Genomic DNA, 14,337 nt, shown 5'->3' with positions numbered 1-14,337 from the left:
GCCGTGTCCCCAGCACTTGGTGGCATGTGGCAGGCATGACTGGGTGACTGGTTCTTTGGCAGGCTCACGGTCCAGACCCTGCAGGGGGTGCTGAGCCGAGCTGGGAGTGAGCAGATGATGTTCAGCCTGGAGGACCAGGGGGTGTGGAGCCTCCTGGAGGACCCCAGGACTCACATGGATGGAGTGTGTCTCCTGGCCAGGTAGCCTGGCCCCCTCTGCTGCCCAGGGGCGTGATCCTGAGGAGGATGAGTAGGGCCTCCGGGTGAGGCTGCCCGGGGCGGGGCCAGCCCAGACTGGGACGAGGGCGGGGCCCTTTCCCTTCCCAGAGCCTTCCCTTGGAGACTTCACGCTGTCTTGATAAGGCCCTTGGGGGGGGGGGGATGGACAGGGAGTGACAGATGAGGAAACTGAGTCTCAGAGGCCTTAAGTAACAGCGAATGTCAGGTGGGATCCACACCCAGCTGGCTGCTCACTGTGTCTGGCAGCATCTCCTGGCCCCTCTAGGGCCTGAGGTCCTGGGAATGAGGTGGCCAACTTAGTTACCTTAGGGATCACTTGTAAGGCAGAGTCAACCAGCCACTCAACAACCATGGATTAAGCACCTACTGTGTGCCTGGCACTGTCCTAAGGAGCTGGAGAGGCAAAGGCAACAGTGAGATAGTTCCTGCCCGCCCCTAGTCCCCCCACCTCAGAGCTGGAGAGAACAACATGACCACACATGGCTCTATATCAGATAGACACAAGATAATGGAGGGGTGGGGGCATCCGGACAAGCTCGATGTGGCCTCGAGCTGAGCTTGGTGTAAGTGTGTGTGTGGGCAGTTACGCAGTGAGGCAAAGGCATGGAGGTGGGATGTGAGACAGTAGGAAGGCTACTCTGGGTGGACTGTAATGTATAATCAGGCCTGGCAGGGATGAAACAAGAGACGCATCCTGGGACACGTCCTGGGACCCAGCTGGAGAGCCAGAGCCTGTCCTTAGACCGCGCCTCTCTTCCTCTCCCCAGAACCATGATCCTGCACGTTGGCTCCTACAGCCAGAGGTTCGCGCAGTTGCTGCTGCCGGGCTTGGACTCAGAATTCCTCTCCTGGCGTCTCAGCAGCACGGCCTTCTTCATAGAAGTGAGCACCAGAGCAGGTGGAGGCTGGAAGTGTGCAGGGTCCCCAACAGCCCTTCTGAGCCAGTCCTGGCTCTCCTATCCCTCCTTCCTCCCCTCCCTACTCTTTACCTCCTCTCTTGGCATCTAGTCATGGGGCCCTTGGGCTCTCAGGGGAGCTGATCCCAACCTGCTCATGTACCAGGGGGACATCCTCCCTTCCCCTGCCCTGCCCCAGGGAGGCAAGAGACTGACGGGAGAGTGAATAAGACATCACCCTTTGGGGACCTCTCTTTGGGGGGGGGAGGGGCCCCGACCTGGCCAGATTTCTAGGGATGCAGAAAATGGGCCAATTGCTCCTCCTTCCTTGAGGTTAATTTTGGACGAGGCTCAGGAAGCACAGACACTCAACCCACCAGCGGCATTGATCAAGCGCCTACTATGTGCCAGGCTGTGCGCTAGGGGCTAGCCATAGTAGGGGTTTAGTCAGACTTTTACTCTGACCTTGCCAAGCACTGATTAACATGGGCATCTCCATACACATGAAGATCGTGCACAGGCCTGGGCATCCTTCTCTGTTTGCACCCATTTCCTCCCAGAGCGAGGAGCGCCGGGGCCCTGGCTGATTACCGGCCCCTCTCTTGTGAGCCCTTCTCTTTCCTAGCTCATGTGTGACCCAGTGCTCTACAGAAAGAAGTTGCTCAAGTCCACCGTTCCCAAGTTGGCCAAGGGGGCCAGCCATGTGCACAGTGCCCTGCGCCTCCTGTCCATACGGGCCCTAGGCAATCTGGCCATCGGGGCTCCCAGAAAGGTGAGAAGAGAGAGTGGCTGGGGATGCTCCCCGCCAGGTGGTCCGGGACTCCATGGTCTGTCTCCCTGCCCAGGTGAAGCACTACCGGAAACTGCTCCTCAAGAAGTTCCTCTGCTCCCTCAGTGACCCCATCAGCAGCCAGGTGATCTCAGAGACGATGGTGGCGCTGACTAAGGTGCTGGGGCTGATGGGTGAGGACGACCTGGGCACCTCCTTTGAGGTCATCTCCATGCAGTGCAGGGCCTTCTTTGATGACGTGAGTCGGTGACCCTGGCTAGGTGGGGGGGGGGCTTTGCATGGCATTAGGAGCTCCAAGGGGCCTCAGAAATCATGTAGCCTATGCCAGTCAGCCCCTGTTTTACAGATGGGGAAACTGAGGGGGTGGGTGGAGAGCTAACTGTCCCCAGGTCACACAGGTGGGGGAGAGCAGGCCTCCTTTGGAGCCAAACCCAGGGCTCCATGGTGAGCAGCTTCCTTCCAGGCTGGGGCTGGGTGCAGGACACCACAAAAGCCAGTGCCCGTTTGAGTCCCTTAGAGGCCCTGGGTGAGACACTAAATGGGACTCTGAGCATCTCACCCTCCAGACAGAGTCCAAAGTAGAGTGGGAGGGTGTGTGAGGGAGGCCATGGAGAAGGGGGGTGTTAGCTGTGGAGACTCAGGACATTTCCTGCATAGCACACAATGTGAGCACAATCAGGGAGCCTGGAGAGGGCTGGATGTGCCTGGAGGGGCTGAGCTGTCCAGCCGGGATGGGTCTGGCATTGGCCGAGTGAAGGGAATGGTGTGAAGTGGCGCCACCATGGAGGGTTGGAGCCACGTCACTGGGGGCACCAAAGGCCCTGCAGTTCCCTGGCCCATGATTCAGAGCCTGGACCTTGGTCAGGGAGCCTCAGTGAGGGCTGGAGTCTGAGGATGAGGGGAGAGGTAGCCCAGGCCCCATTGAGGGCACAAGGCAGGTGGGTGTCTCCCCAGCTAGGGTTAGGGGCTGGAGGAGACCCCAGGGTCAAGACGCCGTCCCTTCTCTCATGGGGCTTGTAGTGTAACAGAACAGCTTCAGGCTCATTCGAACAAGCAGCAAAACTATGGCTAATCTACCATGGCCACGGCTGGTGACAAAGAGGAAGACATCCCCTGACCCCAAGGAGCTCACAGTCTCCTGGGGAGGAGTGTGCAGAAAAGGGTACCACAAGGAAGGAGATGATGGGGGCACAGGGGAAGGATGCACAAACACGTCTCTGGGACCTTGCTGCACCCTCTCCATTGGAGGGCCGGGTCCCTGGGGGCAGAGTTCCTGGCACACAGTAGGTGCCCGGCATGCATGGCTGGGAGCTGGGAGCTGGGAGCTGAGTGCTGCTCCTTGCCTGGTGCTCTGCACTCACTCTTGGTGAGCATCACCTGGACACGCTCTTCCTCTATCCTTCCAGAGGCCCCCTGGTTGTTCCTGGTCCTCCTGGGTACCTCTCAGCATTCATGGGCATGCACTTCCCCATGTGCCTGACCACTGGGAGAATGGAGAGTTGGGATGGTTCTGTGTGTGCTGCTGTCTCCCCTGTACCTCACCAGGCCTTGGCACCTAGCAGCTGCTGACTCAAGGAACTGCTTGTTGGATGGGGTCGAATCTGATCCCCACCCCAGGTTCTTGTGTGCCCTGTGTGGGCAGTGGGAAGGCCCTGGGATCTCAGGCTTTGTCTGGCTCTCTTGGCTGCAGGAGAACGAGGTGCTTCGCATGCATGCTGTCATCCTGTTTGGGAAGCTTGCTGTCTGGGCTGGGAAGAAGAAGGACTTTTTTGCAACAGAGGTCAGGAAGGGCTGGATCCCTCTGATTGTCCACCTGGAGGACCCCTGCCCTGAAGTGGCCAAGGTGAGCCCCTCCCTCCAGGGGTTGTGGAGGAAGAAAATTGGCCCATAGGTGGGCTGGCTCAGTGGGTGGCACCGTCCACCCGGCATGAACTGAGTGACCACTCGTCGTCCAAGCTCTGGGCAGGGCAGGACACTTCACATAGAGCTGAGTGGAGGGTGTCCCTCATCTGTGGGATGAGGGGCTTGGGCTCAGTGGCCTCCATGTCCCTGCACCTCCACAGTCATTAGCCTGTGGTCCTAGCACAGCCAGTGTGCTTAATGAGTGTTTCCTGATTGACTGACTGCCATCTTCTGATTATGTGGAAAAGGAGGTTTAGACCAGGCCCTCCCTGAGGCTGCTTCCTTCAGAGGTCCTGCAGATTCCAAGATGACCAGAAGACTCCAATGGCTAGGGTCTCCATGTTTATATTAAATAAATATTTCATAGGATCATAACATAGGATACTAATAAGATATCAAAGCAATACTTATGCAATACTGTTATTATCATATTATATTAAGAATGCTAATACAAAACTAGTGCTAATGCAATATTATTGGTATAACATTAACATATTACATATAATATGTTGATATTATATTTTATAGATATAATTACTGCACAACACTCAATTTATTAGATCTAACTATGTGATATGATCAATATATTATGCATTAATTTATTGTGTATTTAAACTTTGATGTCAGTAAGCTCTGCATCAGAATCAGTATTGCTTGGTGGTCACAGAGGCGGCCAGAAATGTGCCGCCCTGATTGGCTGTTCTCCTCCTAGGCCTGTGAAGCCGCCATTTGCCTCTGCATTCCTTTCTGGGGCTGGAGGAGGCTGCAGATCACCTTGGAGAAGTTGGTCAACCAAGGCGCTGACCTGAGCCTCTTCCAGATGGAGATGTGCGGTTACCTGGTAAGAAGGGCCCCAGAGGAGCGAGTTAGTGGTTAGTGGCTCCAGACCAGCTTGGCAGGAAGGCTCTGGCCCAGAGCCTCAGGGCTCTGTGCTGGCTCCTGTGCTGTTCAACATTTCTATCAACTTGGATAAAGGATTAAAAATCTAGAGCTGACACTAAGTTGAGGGAAGAACCCAGACTCTTGGTGACAGTCAGAATCCAAAAAGATCCTAAAACTCTGATCAACCCAATGACCAAATGTGAGTCCTGAGGACCCGTGATGAAACCTGCTACGCCCTCCTGACAAAGAGGAGATGAGCCCAGGATCAGGAATAAGACATGTTTTTCTCGGCCTGGCCAGTGTGAGAGTTTGTTACACATTTGTTGTGAGTGTTTTCTTTTGAATGGGGGTGAGGGAGAAGATAGATTTTTGTTCATAAATTAAATTAAATTAAATGAACATTTCTTGACAGGCTAGAGCTAATCAGACAGAATCTAATAAAATGGAATTTAATGGGAATAAATGTAATTTACATGTGGTTTTAAAAAAGCACTTTTACAACCACAAGGCACAGGAGGCATCACTCAGCCACAATTTGTCCAGAAAAAACTGTGGGGTCTTAGTGGAATGGCTAAAAGTCAAGAGTGGGAGATGATCACTGGAAAGGGAATGTGACCTTTGGCAGCAGTAGGAGAGGAGGGGAATGTCATCCCGGAATGAGCAGGTCCCGCTGGCCCCAGCCTGTGGTCACTTCTGGGGACCAATGGAGGAAGCCCTTGATGAGCTGCAGAGAAGCATGAACAGGTCATTCAATGGAAGGCAGTGAGTTCAGGCCATAGGCAGATTGGCTCCAGGGAGATGGGCTGCTTAACTTGGACAAGAGGAAGTAGTTATGGTGCGGAAGAGGAATTCGACTGCTCTCTAGGGGCACTGGGGGGCAGGTTCAAGGAGGCAGCTTTAGGCTTGAGGCCGGGAAGACCCTGACAAAGTGGGTGGGGCTGCCTCAGAAGCACTGGGGGCCTCGCTAGAGGTCTTCAGGCCTTGACTGCTGTGCTGGTTTGGGAGTTTGGGTGTAGTCACGGGGCTGGATGACTGCTGGGGTTGCTTCTGAAGGCATTGCTCCGAGATGCTGTGAGGGCTTCAGGCAAGGACTCAGGCTCATTGACAGAATGAATTCATTTATTAGGGTCTTTCAGGGAGGGGGGATTTGGAATGGAAGCCTGGGACGGCCACAGGCTTCTCACTATTAATGTCTATGCAGCTTTATAGGTGATGAGTCTGTGGCGTCCCAAGGCCTAGGGCCTGGTTGGAGACATGAACTGATCTAGCAAGCCGAAAACACGCAATTATTAAGTGCTTACTGTGTGCCGGGCATGGCGCTAAGCCCTGAGAAGACAAAGAAAGGGAGAAGACCCGGTCCCTGCCCTCAGGGATCTTGCATTTAGCAGAGACTCTTAGGATCTGAGTGGGAAGAGATGGTTCCTGGCAGCCGCTCCACTCTTAGAGAGTTCACCCTCTCTCCCTCTACTTCTCCCAAAGTCCCGATTTCTGTTGGGGACACCGCCATCTTCCCAGAACCATCCTTTGCTGCCCTGCCCTTGACCTCCCCTCTCTGCCCATCTCCCCCACCTCAGCCATTGTGACTCACATCTGCGTCCCCTTCTCCCCTCTCACGGGGTCACCCCTAGTTCAGACCCTGCCTCCCTTCCTACCAGGACGATTGCAATGGCCAGCTTATCAGCCTCCACACCATCTTCCTACAGCACGAGTCACTTCCTTGCTCAGAGATCTTCAGACTCCTTAGTGACTCTGCCAAGAAGGACCCACTCCACCCTCTGCCTCCAGACTCATTACATGTGATAATTCCCCTTCACACGCTCCACGTTCCATCCAGATGGACCCATTAGCTCCTCCCAGATTTCACAGGCCCTCGATGACCACCCCATCTTCATGGGGCAGCCCTTCTTTTGCTGTATTCCTCGTGCCCTCAGAATTCTGAGCCTTCTGGGGATGCTCTGCTTGGATGCCATCTCCTTTGGGAGCCCCACCTTGATTTTCCATGTTCTCCACCCCCACGCCCACCCCGACCTCCTCAGACTACCTCCTTGCCCCTTATCTTGTTAAGTCTTGTATTGCCTAATGGAATGTAAGCTCCCTGAGGCCAGGAGATGCCCGGCCTTTCTTGTGACCTCCAGAGCATCTCAGGATCCTGGACACCAGAGATGCTTAGTTGTTTGTGGGGTGACATTGAGCCTTCCATTTTCTGGGCTAAACCTCCCTTTGTCCATCACTTGGCCTGAGTCTCCATCCTTGCTCAGCTCATCTAAGTGAATTGACTAGGATGGGAGCCTTCTCCTTTCCTGAGGCCATCTTTGTGGGGCAGGGCTTTGAAAGAAGGCCTTCTTCCCTTCTTGTGATCCATCCAGTCTGGTGCCTTTCTCTCCCAGGCAGGCCCCTGCCCCTCTGCAGCTCACAGGGGGTCCTCGCAGGCTTCGCTGCCCCTTGGTGCTTCTCCTAGAGCGTCCTGCTCGTGAGCCTTCTCTTTGGTCCTTGGGAAGACCTATAATGCAGGAGCTGAATCTGTTGGAGCCTGGGATTGGCCGACCCAGCCTCCATGGCTCCCTCAGGATGCGAGGTGCACACAGCCCTGCCTCTGAGGCTCCTGGCCAAATGCTTCCCTTCTTGGGACATCGCTGGAGGGGCTGAGGGCGGATGCCTCCTTCAGGGCCGGATTCTGACCGGCTTGGGGCTTTCCAGGCTCTCCTGTGCAGACAGCTGGGCTTTTTCCTTTACTCCATCCAGGCCAGGAAAGACCCGGTCCTCTTGGATGCATTCTGTGCAGAAGCCATTGGTTACTATGACAGCCAGTGGGCCAGGATCAAGGTGGCTGCGTGCACCTTTACAGGTGAGCTGGCAGGGGACAAGGCCCTTTCCCTTTGTCCTCCTCATTTTGCAGAGGCCCAAGCTGGGGAGGCGACTTGCTCACGGTCCCATGGTGAGGGGGCGAGGCTCAGCTCCCTTTCCTTCCAGTGGTCCTGCTGTCTCCCTCGGGGCCTCCCTCAGGAGCCATGTGTCACGGGAAGCCCTCCCCGACTGGCCCCCCAAGCCTGGAGCTGGTTGTTAGCACTCTTCTCCTCCTCCTCCTCCTCCCCCCGCCCGTTCCCCTTCGCTTCTCTTCTCCTTACTCATGCCAGCTCTGGTCAAATGGGAAGACAACTGGTCATCCAGCCTGGTGTCCCCAGTGCCGGACTGGGCCTGGAATCAGGAGGACCGGCTGTGTGACTGGGCCAGGTGCTCTCCCTCCCAGCCTCAGTTTCCTCATCGGCAAAGTGGGGATGAGAATTTGACCTATGTCCCAGGGTGGGGAGATGACGGATGTGAGCTGCCACAGAAGCACCAGGTGATGGTGATGATGCCGGGCTGAGCAGGGGGTGGAGAGCTCTAGGAGATACGGGGCACTTCTGATTCTGTTGTTACTACAGGGTACGTCCTGGAGCAGCTGGTCCCCCTGAACCTGGGGGAGATGGACTTGGAGCGCCTGCGTCAATGTAAGTCTCCGGCTTGTTGGCACTTGCAGCACCTTGGAGAGGGCAGCTGCGCTCCTTGCCCCTCCTCCCCATCCCATGAGGCTCTGCGGAGATCTAGGGAGGGTCTAGCGACGTGGGTGGGAGGGCTGGTGGAGGTAGGTAAGGTCTCTAACTCACCTCTTGGGCATGGGGGGACAACGATTCCTTTTGGAACTTCCTTTTGGGGTGCTCCTGTCCTTGTTGGGAGCCATCCATTCTGCACCCAGAGCTATGGCTGCTATGTCTGAAAGCTCAGGGAGCCCCCACTCCGCACCCTGCAACCCCACACCTGCCAAGCCCCACTGGCTGTTGTGGAAACTCCAGCCATCTCTGTTTCCTGAGATTCTGCAGTCAGCAACTTTCTCACAGGTTCTCAAAGGGCCCAGAGAGCAAGGTCTTGCTGTTCTAGGTCACAGAGGTGGCTCTGGTGTAGACACCCCCAGAAAGGCTGCCCTAGGGCATAGAGGTGGCTCTGGTGTAGACACTCCCAAGAAGGCTACTCTCATATAGAGAGGCTGCTCTGGTGTAGATTCTCCAAAGAGGGTTACTCTTATAGAGACAGCTCTGGTGGGGACATTCCCAAGAGGGCTTCTCTTAGAGAGGCAGCTCTGGTGTAGACACCCCAGAAAGGTAACCTGTTAGTTTCCTTTAGTTTCTCTCTTTCCACATCCCACAGGATCTTGTTTTCTTTCTTTTTCCTTTTACTCTCTCAATTAACAAACATCTATTTTCTCTTCCTTATTTTGTCCTCCAATTGAGGAAAAATCAAATGCACACGAAGCCTTTGGGACAAAGATGCCTGGTTAAGCTGAAGGAAGGCGTGGCTGGGGGGGGGGGTCCGTGCTGTCTCCCCTTTCTTTCCCATTCCTCCTCCCTGCTCAGGAGCTGAGGGGCTCCAGTTGGGGGCCAAACATCCTGAGCTCCAGCTCGTCGCACCCGGCCCCGGGCCTTGTGCCAGAAGGTTTCTTACTACAGTTTCCCCAGTGCTCATGGAGATCTCTTGTTCACTCTCAGATCTCCAGGTGCTACAGACGGACCCTGAGCCCATGGTCCAGAGTGCTGCGAAGGAGACTCTTTCTCTCCTCTGGGACAGGCAGCTAGAGGAGAGTGGGAATTTGTCTGCTGCCCTGGTGGAGGAGCCGGCCCCCGCCGAGACATAGCTGCTGGGCCCCTGCCCTCTTCTCTCCTGGGAATGCTTGCTATTGAATGGCCAGATCCAGGGCTCTGTTGTCACTGAGGAAAGTCTTGGTGAGGCAGGTGGGTGCCTTGGCCTTGGTGCTTCCTGAAGGGGAGCTGAGTGGTTGAGCTGTAGACACCCTGGCAAGGAGGAGGATGGACGAGGATAGATGGGGATGGGGAGGTGTCGAGTCCACCCATGCACAGGAGAGTCTCTGAGGGGACAATGCCAAGTGTTCCCCAGCTAGAAGCCTCCACAGCTGTCTTCTTCCTCCTCTGCCCATTTCTTCTTCCCTTGTCCTCATTCTCCTCCTTGTTCTCCTCCTCAGTGTATTGGGCCCCAGCAGAGACCTCCAAGGTCCAAAACCTCTTCATCTTACAATAGAAATAACTAGAGGGGGGACTCCCCAGACTTTTGACCTTGAAGGAATACTCTGGAACTTTGGGCAACGTGGCTCCCCTTGGTTGGGGAGGATCATGGTTAGCACTCACCATCTGGTGTGCCTTGGGTCCAACTCTGAGGCTGGTCCATAATTGTGACGAGCTGCTGTGGTTAGGAAGACCCCTGCCCACAGCTGGCAATGTCCTCTGAATCTGAGCTGCCCACATCTGGGGGGCATTTCCTGGGTCTTTCTCTGGGGTCTCTGGAGCAGGAGTCCCACTAACTTCCATCTTGGGAGGGAACAGAAGGAGGTTTTGTCCAGTTTTTGTCTGAACTGTTTGTCTTGGCAGAATGCCCCCCTCCAGGGTCTTTTGTGCTGTTGGTTTTTCACGAAGCTGCTTTGTTTATATTCTTTGTGGATTCTAATAAAGTTTGTTTCTGTGATCCTGTTTGACCTCATTCTTTTCCCAAACCATCCAGCTCAATATTTAATGACCAAACATGATGATGATACTTAATTACCTGCTTATCAAACATTATTTTACAAAATGCTTTCGCTTATATAACCTCCTCCCCACAACGCCTCGGGCTTCTCTCTATTTAACAAATAGAGGAGGGGGCTTGATTTGCCCCAAGTCATCCCTCAAATGTACCATAGCCAGGATTCAAATCCAAGCCTTTGGGCTCCCAATCCCATGGGCTCCATGTTTTCGCCCCCCTTTTCTTGATTTCCCGGCTTAATTGAAGGAACTGAAGCTATGCCTCCAGGGGAAGACTTAGAAGAGGCATGAAATCACCTCAGGAGGGATCAGCTTGGTTCTCCTAGTAGCCAAGGGTGGGGTGTGCAAAGAGGCAAGGTTAAGTTTGCTCTCAGGAAGAACCTCCTGACCAGCGGAGCTATCCAAAGGTGGAATGTCTTGGGGGTAGTGGGTCCCCTGCTGGAAGTCTTCAAATATTGGATGTTCACTTATTGGGGATGTTATAGGAGGGGTTCTTTGGTGGGGAGGGGCATGTGTCAAACAAGATGGTCCCCGCCATCCTTTCCAGCATCCAGTGTATGATTTTGACAACTTCCATTTGAAATACACGATTGCAGCTTCACCAGCCAAGTGGAAACACCGGAAATTCAGACCTGCTGGTCTTGCTGCGGTGACCCTGTGCTCTTGATGATAATGAGGGTTAACTCTAGGAGCGTTCAATTAGACAGCATCCTAGCCCACTGGGCTCTGTGTCTAAACTAAACCTGGCTCTATGCTGATGGGAATTGCATCACCTGGTTAAAAAAACACACACAACCAAACCCACAGAAGATTCCCATCCTCTGCCTTTTTGTTTTTCTTCTTTGGAGCTCATTATGCCAACAGCAGGCAAGCACTTCTATAGGGTTAATCAGGCTTGGCAGGCTGCCAGGCCATTAGCTCTTCAGAGGCAGGAGTCACATCGACCCTGGGGACCCCAGCCTCACTTCTTTCTTGTGCCAGCTTGGATTTCCATAACAACTGACACTGGATATGGGGAGTTAGCCAGGAACAAGGCTAATTCCTTTTGTGAATTGGAGTTTTACTGTTGCAGCTCTTCCAAAAATACAAATCTAAGGGAGTGCCACTCTGACATCACAGAATCTCTGGAAGACAGGTTTGGAAGGGACCTTGGAGGCTGCCAAACCCAACCTGGACCTGGGCAAGAGTGTCCCTTCAACACACCAAGACCAACAATTGGTCATCCAGCTATTGCTTGAAGACTTTGGTGAAGGGAAACCTTAGTTACAATGGTCATGTTGTCTCCAGAGCTGCACCGTCAAGAATTGTTAGCCTGGACGTAAGGAGTCCGTGGATAAATTTCAGGAGGATCTGTGAACTTGGATGGGGAAAAGATGATATCTTGTGCTATGTAAAGTCACCTATTACTACTTATCTATATATTGTTATGCAAATGCATCGTTTGTGATAAATGAATATGCTATAACAATATGCAGCAATACAAAATATCATTAATCTGAATAAATGAATTCATATTATAATAGGAATCAATATATCGTTTCATTAATGTATGGATAAATATATGATTAATAAAAAGTAACTGACATCTTTTGAGCTTGCCATCTCATCCCAAAGGATTTGCTGGAATGTCTCTGGTTGGTTCAGATAATTTCCTTGTAGTCCAGTGTTGATTTAGAGTCAGTGCCAACCCATAGGCTACTGATTCATTGACAGAGCATCTTCCAGATGATAAACTCTTGGAGGGTCTTTTTGTTATTCTTCAGTGCTTAGCATATCGAAGGTTCTTAATAAGTGAGTGCTGAATTGAATCAAATAGTAACAATTCATCCAAACCTCATTCATTTATTTATTCATTCATTCATTTATTCGTTCATTCATTCATCTATTAATTAATTAATTAATTTTTGTGGGGCAATGAGAGTTAAGTGACTTGCCCAGGGTCACACAGCTAGTAAGTGTCAAGTGTCTGAGGCCGGATTTGAACTCAGGTCTTCCTGAATCCAGGGCCGGTGCTTTATCCACTGCACCACCTAGCTGCCCCCACAAACCTCATTTATTAAGCCCTGTAACAGGGTAGGAGATGGGGAGACAAACATAAAAAATGAAATTGTCTCTCCCCTCAAGGACCTTACATTCTACTGAGAGGAAAACAGCATCAATCAACCCACTTCATAAGCGCTTATTGAGCACACACTATGTGACAAGGATTTTGCTATATGCCTGGGGTAGAAAGGAAAAACAAACAAACAACCCCTGTCCTCAGGGAGCTTACATTCTAGAATCGCCCTCATTGTCATCATCTACTTCATCCAACTCTGAAGGCAGCTAGACTCTAAGGCCAGCCCTTCTCATCCCATGTTCATCCTTCATCTGACTGTTTCCTCGAATTCAGTGCTTTCTGAGATTCAAGTACTCTTTGTGACTTACCTGGAAAGGGTCAATTGAGTTCATTTTAAAGGGAGCCACCTGGTTTATGAAAATTCAGAGCTAAATTTCACCTTTGGTCATTCAAATATTTGCATTGGATGCTGCAACTTTCTGACATTTCTCTGGGAACTGGGTGCTCAGAGAACAATTCTGTAATATCTGTGGGTCCCCTGGTATCTAAAAAGCAGGCAAGGTGGTTGGGGAATGTTGGGGGTGGCCCATAGTAGGTGCTTAATAAATGCTTGTTCACTGGTTGGCTTCCAAAGAGTGAGACCGAAAAAGCTGTATGCTGGGTAGTGTGGAATAATATTAGAATGTGTCTTGAGATCTGGTTCAAGTCCCTCAGCTGACACATGCTGGTTAGGTGACCCTAGGAAAGTCACTTACACCCTGAGTGCCCAAGTCAATTGTCTAAGACTAGAAGTTGTTGAGAAGATGCTTACTTCCATTAGTAAATGGAATTACTTCATCAGAGTTCCTTTTACTAATGGAATCCGAGATCCAGTTTCTATTCCTTTCCTTATATTATGAAAAGCCCCAAATCAGAGAAACCAACACTGATTAGCACTGCTCTGCTGAGAGTGATTATCACTGCTTTGACATGCAAGGGACTTCTTCCAGGAGTAATGATTATGTGAATATATGTTATTAATGTGAATAATACTACTAATTGTGTGGATAATTATTATTGATTACTATTATTTGGAGAAACCTTTTAAAACCTTGCTTCTTTGATCACTCTAAAGGTTTCATCTATTAAAAGAGAGGGGGGCTGGAGTAGATTGATGATGGTAAGCTCCTTGAGGGAAGGGACCTGGCTGCATCACACCTGTATATCATATTGTTAATTGGTGAGTGATTGTAAAGTTCCTGGGTTTCTTCTGGGTTTTATATCTGTGACCCTATTTACTTACTATTCTGTGAATGTGAGTGGTCTGAGCTTGGGCACTCCCTTCCCCTTCTCTGGCTTCCATTCCTTGCCCCCAATCTCTAATTCTTTAGAGACATTCAGCATTCGGGGACCCTAAGAACTCACCTGTCCCATTTCAGCAGTAGGGGCAGGGTGGGGAGGTGAGCTGCCCACCCGTCTTGTTTCTCTCTTTCTGGCCTCAAAGACCTTCAGAATCACACACTCATTCATCCCGCAGCCCAGCAGAGAGGAGGAATGGAAAGAGTGTTGGGCTGATCCCACCTGGCTCTGCTATCAACTTCTCATGTTTCTCAAAGAGCTCAGGCATGGCTGTAACTCCCCTTTCCTGAGCCCCAACCTCCTCAGAAAAAGAAGAGAGTTGGGCTGGGCGACCTTGGAGATCATTTCCAGCTCTGAGTCCCTCTCCTCTGGACCTCAGTGCGCTTCTCTGCTAAACAAGACGATTTCGAACTTCAGAGCCCTGGCATTGAATTTACAAGACAAGGGTTCAGCTCTCAGCTGTTCCACTCCCTGCCTGTGTGACTTTGAATGGATCAGTTCACCTCTCTGACTCTGTTTCTTCCTCTGTAAAAACAAGGGGGTTGGACTCGATTGTCTCTTGAGGGTCTTTCAGCTGAGTCTAGTCCCTCCATTGCCCCTGCCTGTGCCTGCAGGTGGAGGCCTCCATCTCTGCCTCCCGGCCCCTGCCTCTTAGTCTCCACCCCCA

General features: G+C 52.0%; 1 protein-coding gene across 1 annotated transcript in view; it reads left to right on the top strand.

Moving 5' to 3' along the window:
- The window catches only part of MROH2A (maestro heat like repeat family member 2A), a 55,462-nt gene extending 46,070 nt beyond the window's left edge, over window positions 1-9,392 (top strand). The window contains exons 34-42 of the mRNA XM_043993305.1: window positions 63-200; window positions 1,007-1,121; window positions 1,761-1,907; window positions 1,981-2,163; window positions 3,616-3,768; window positions 4,540-4,668; window positions 7,452-7,554; window positions 8,132-8,197; window positions 9,230-9,392. Coding sequence (XP_043849240.1) covers window positions 63-200; window positions 1,007-1,121; window positions 1,761-1,907; window positions 1,981-2,163; window positions 3,616-3,768; window positions 4,540-4,668; window positions 7,452-7,554; window positions 8,132-8,197; window positions 9,230-9,375 — 1,180 coding nt within the window. The 3' untranslated portion in view covers window positions 9,376-9,392. The remainder of the gene's footprint in view (window positions 1-62; window positions 201-1,006; window positions 1,122-1,760; window positions 1,908-1,980; window positions 2,164-3,615; window positions 3,769-4,539; window positions 4,669-7,451; window positions 7,555-8,131; window positions 8,198-9,229) is intronic.
- The last annotated feature ends 4,945 nt before the right edge of the window (window positions 9,393-14,337 follow it).

This window comes from Dromiciops gliroides, chromosome 3, assembly GCF_019393635.1.
Source record: "Dromiciops gliroides isolate mDroGli1 chromosome 3, mDroGli1.pri, whole genome shotgun sequence".
NCBI lineage: Eukaryota > Metazoa > Chordata > Mammalia > Microbiotheria > Microbiotheriidae > Dromiciops > Dromiciops gliroides.
Note: the sequence above shows the minus strand (reverse complement) of the source record. Positions and strands in the feature narration are given on the sequence as shown.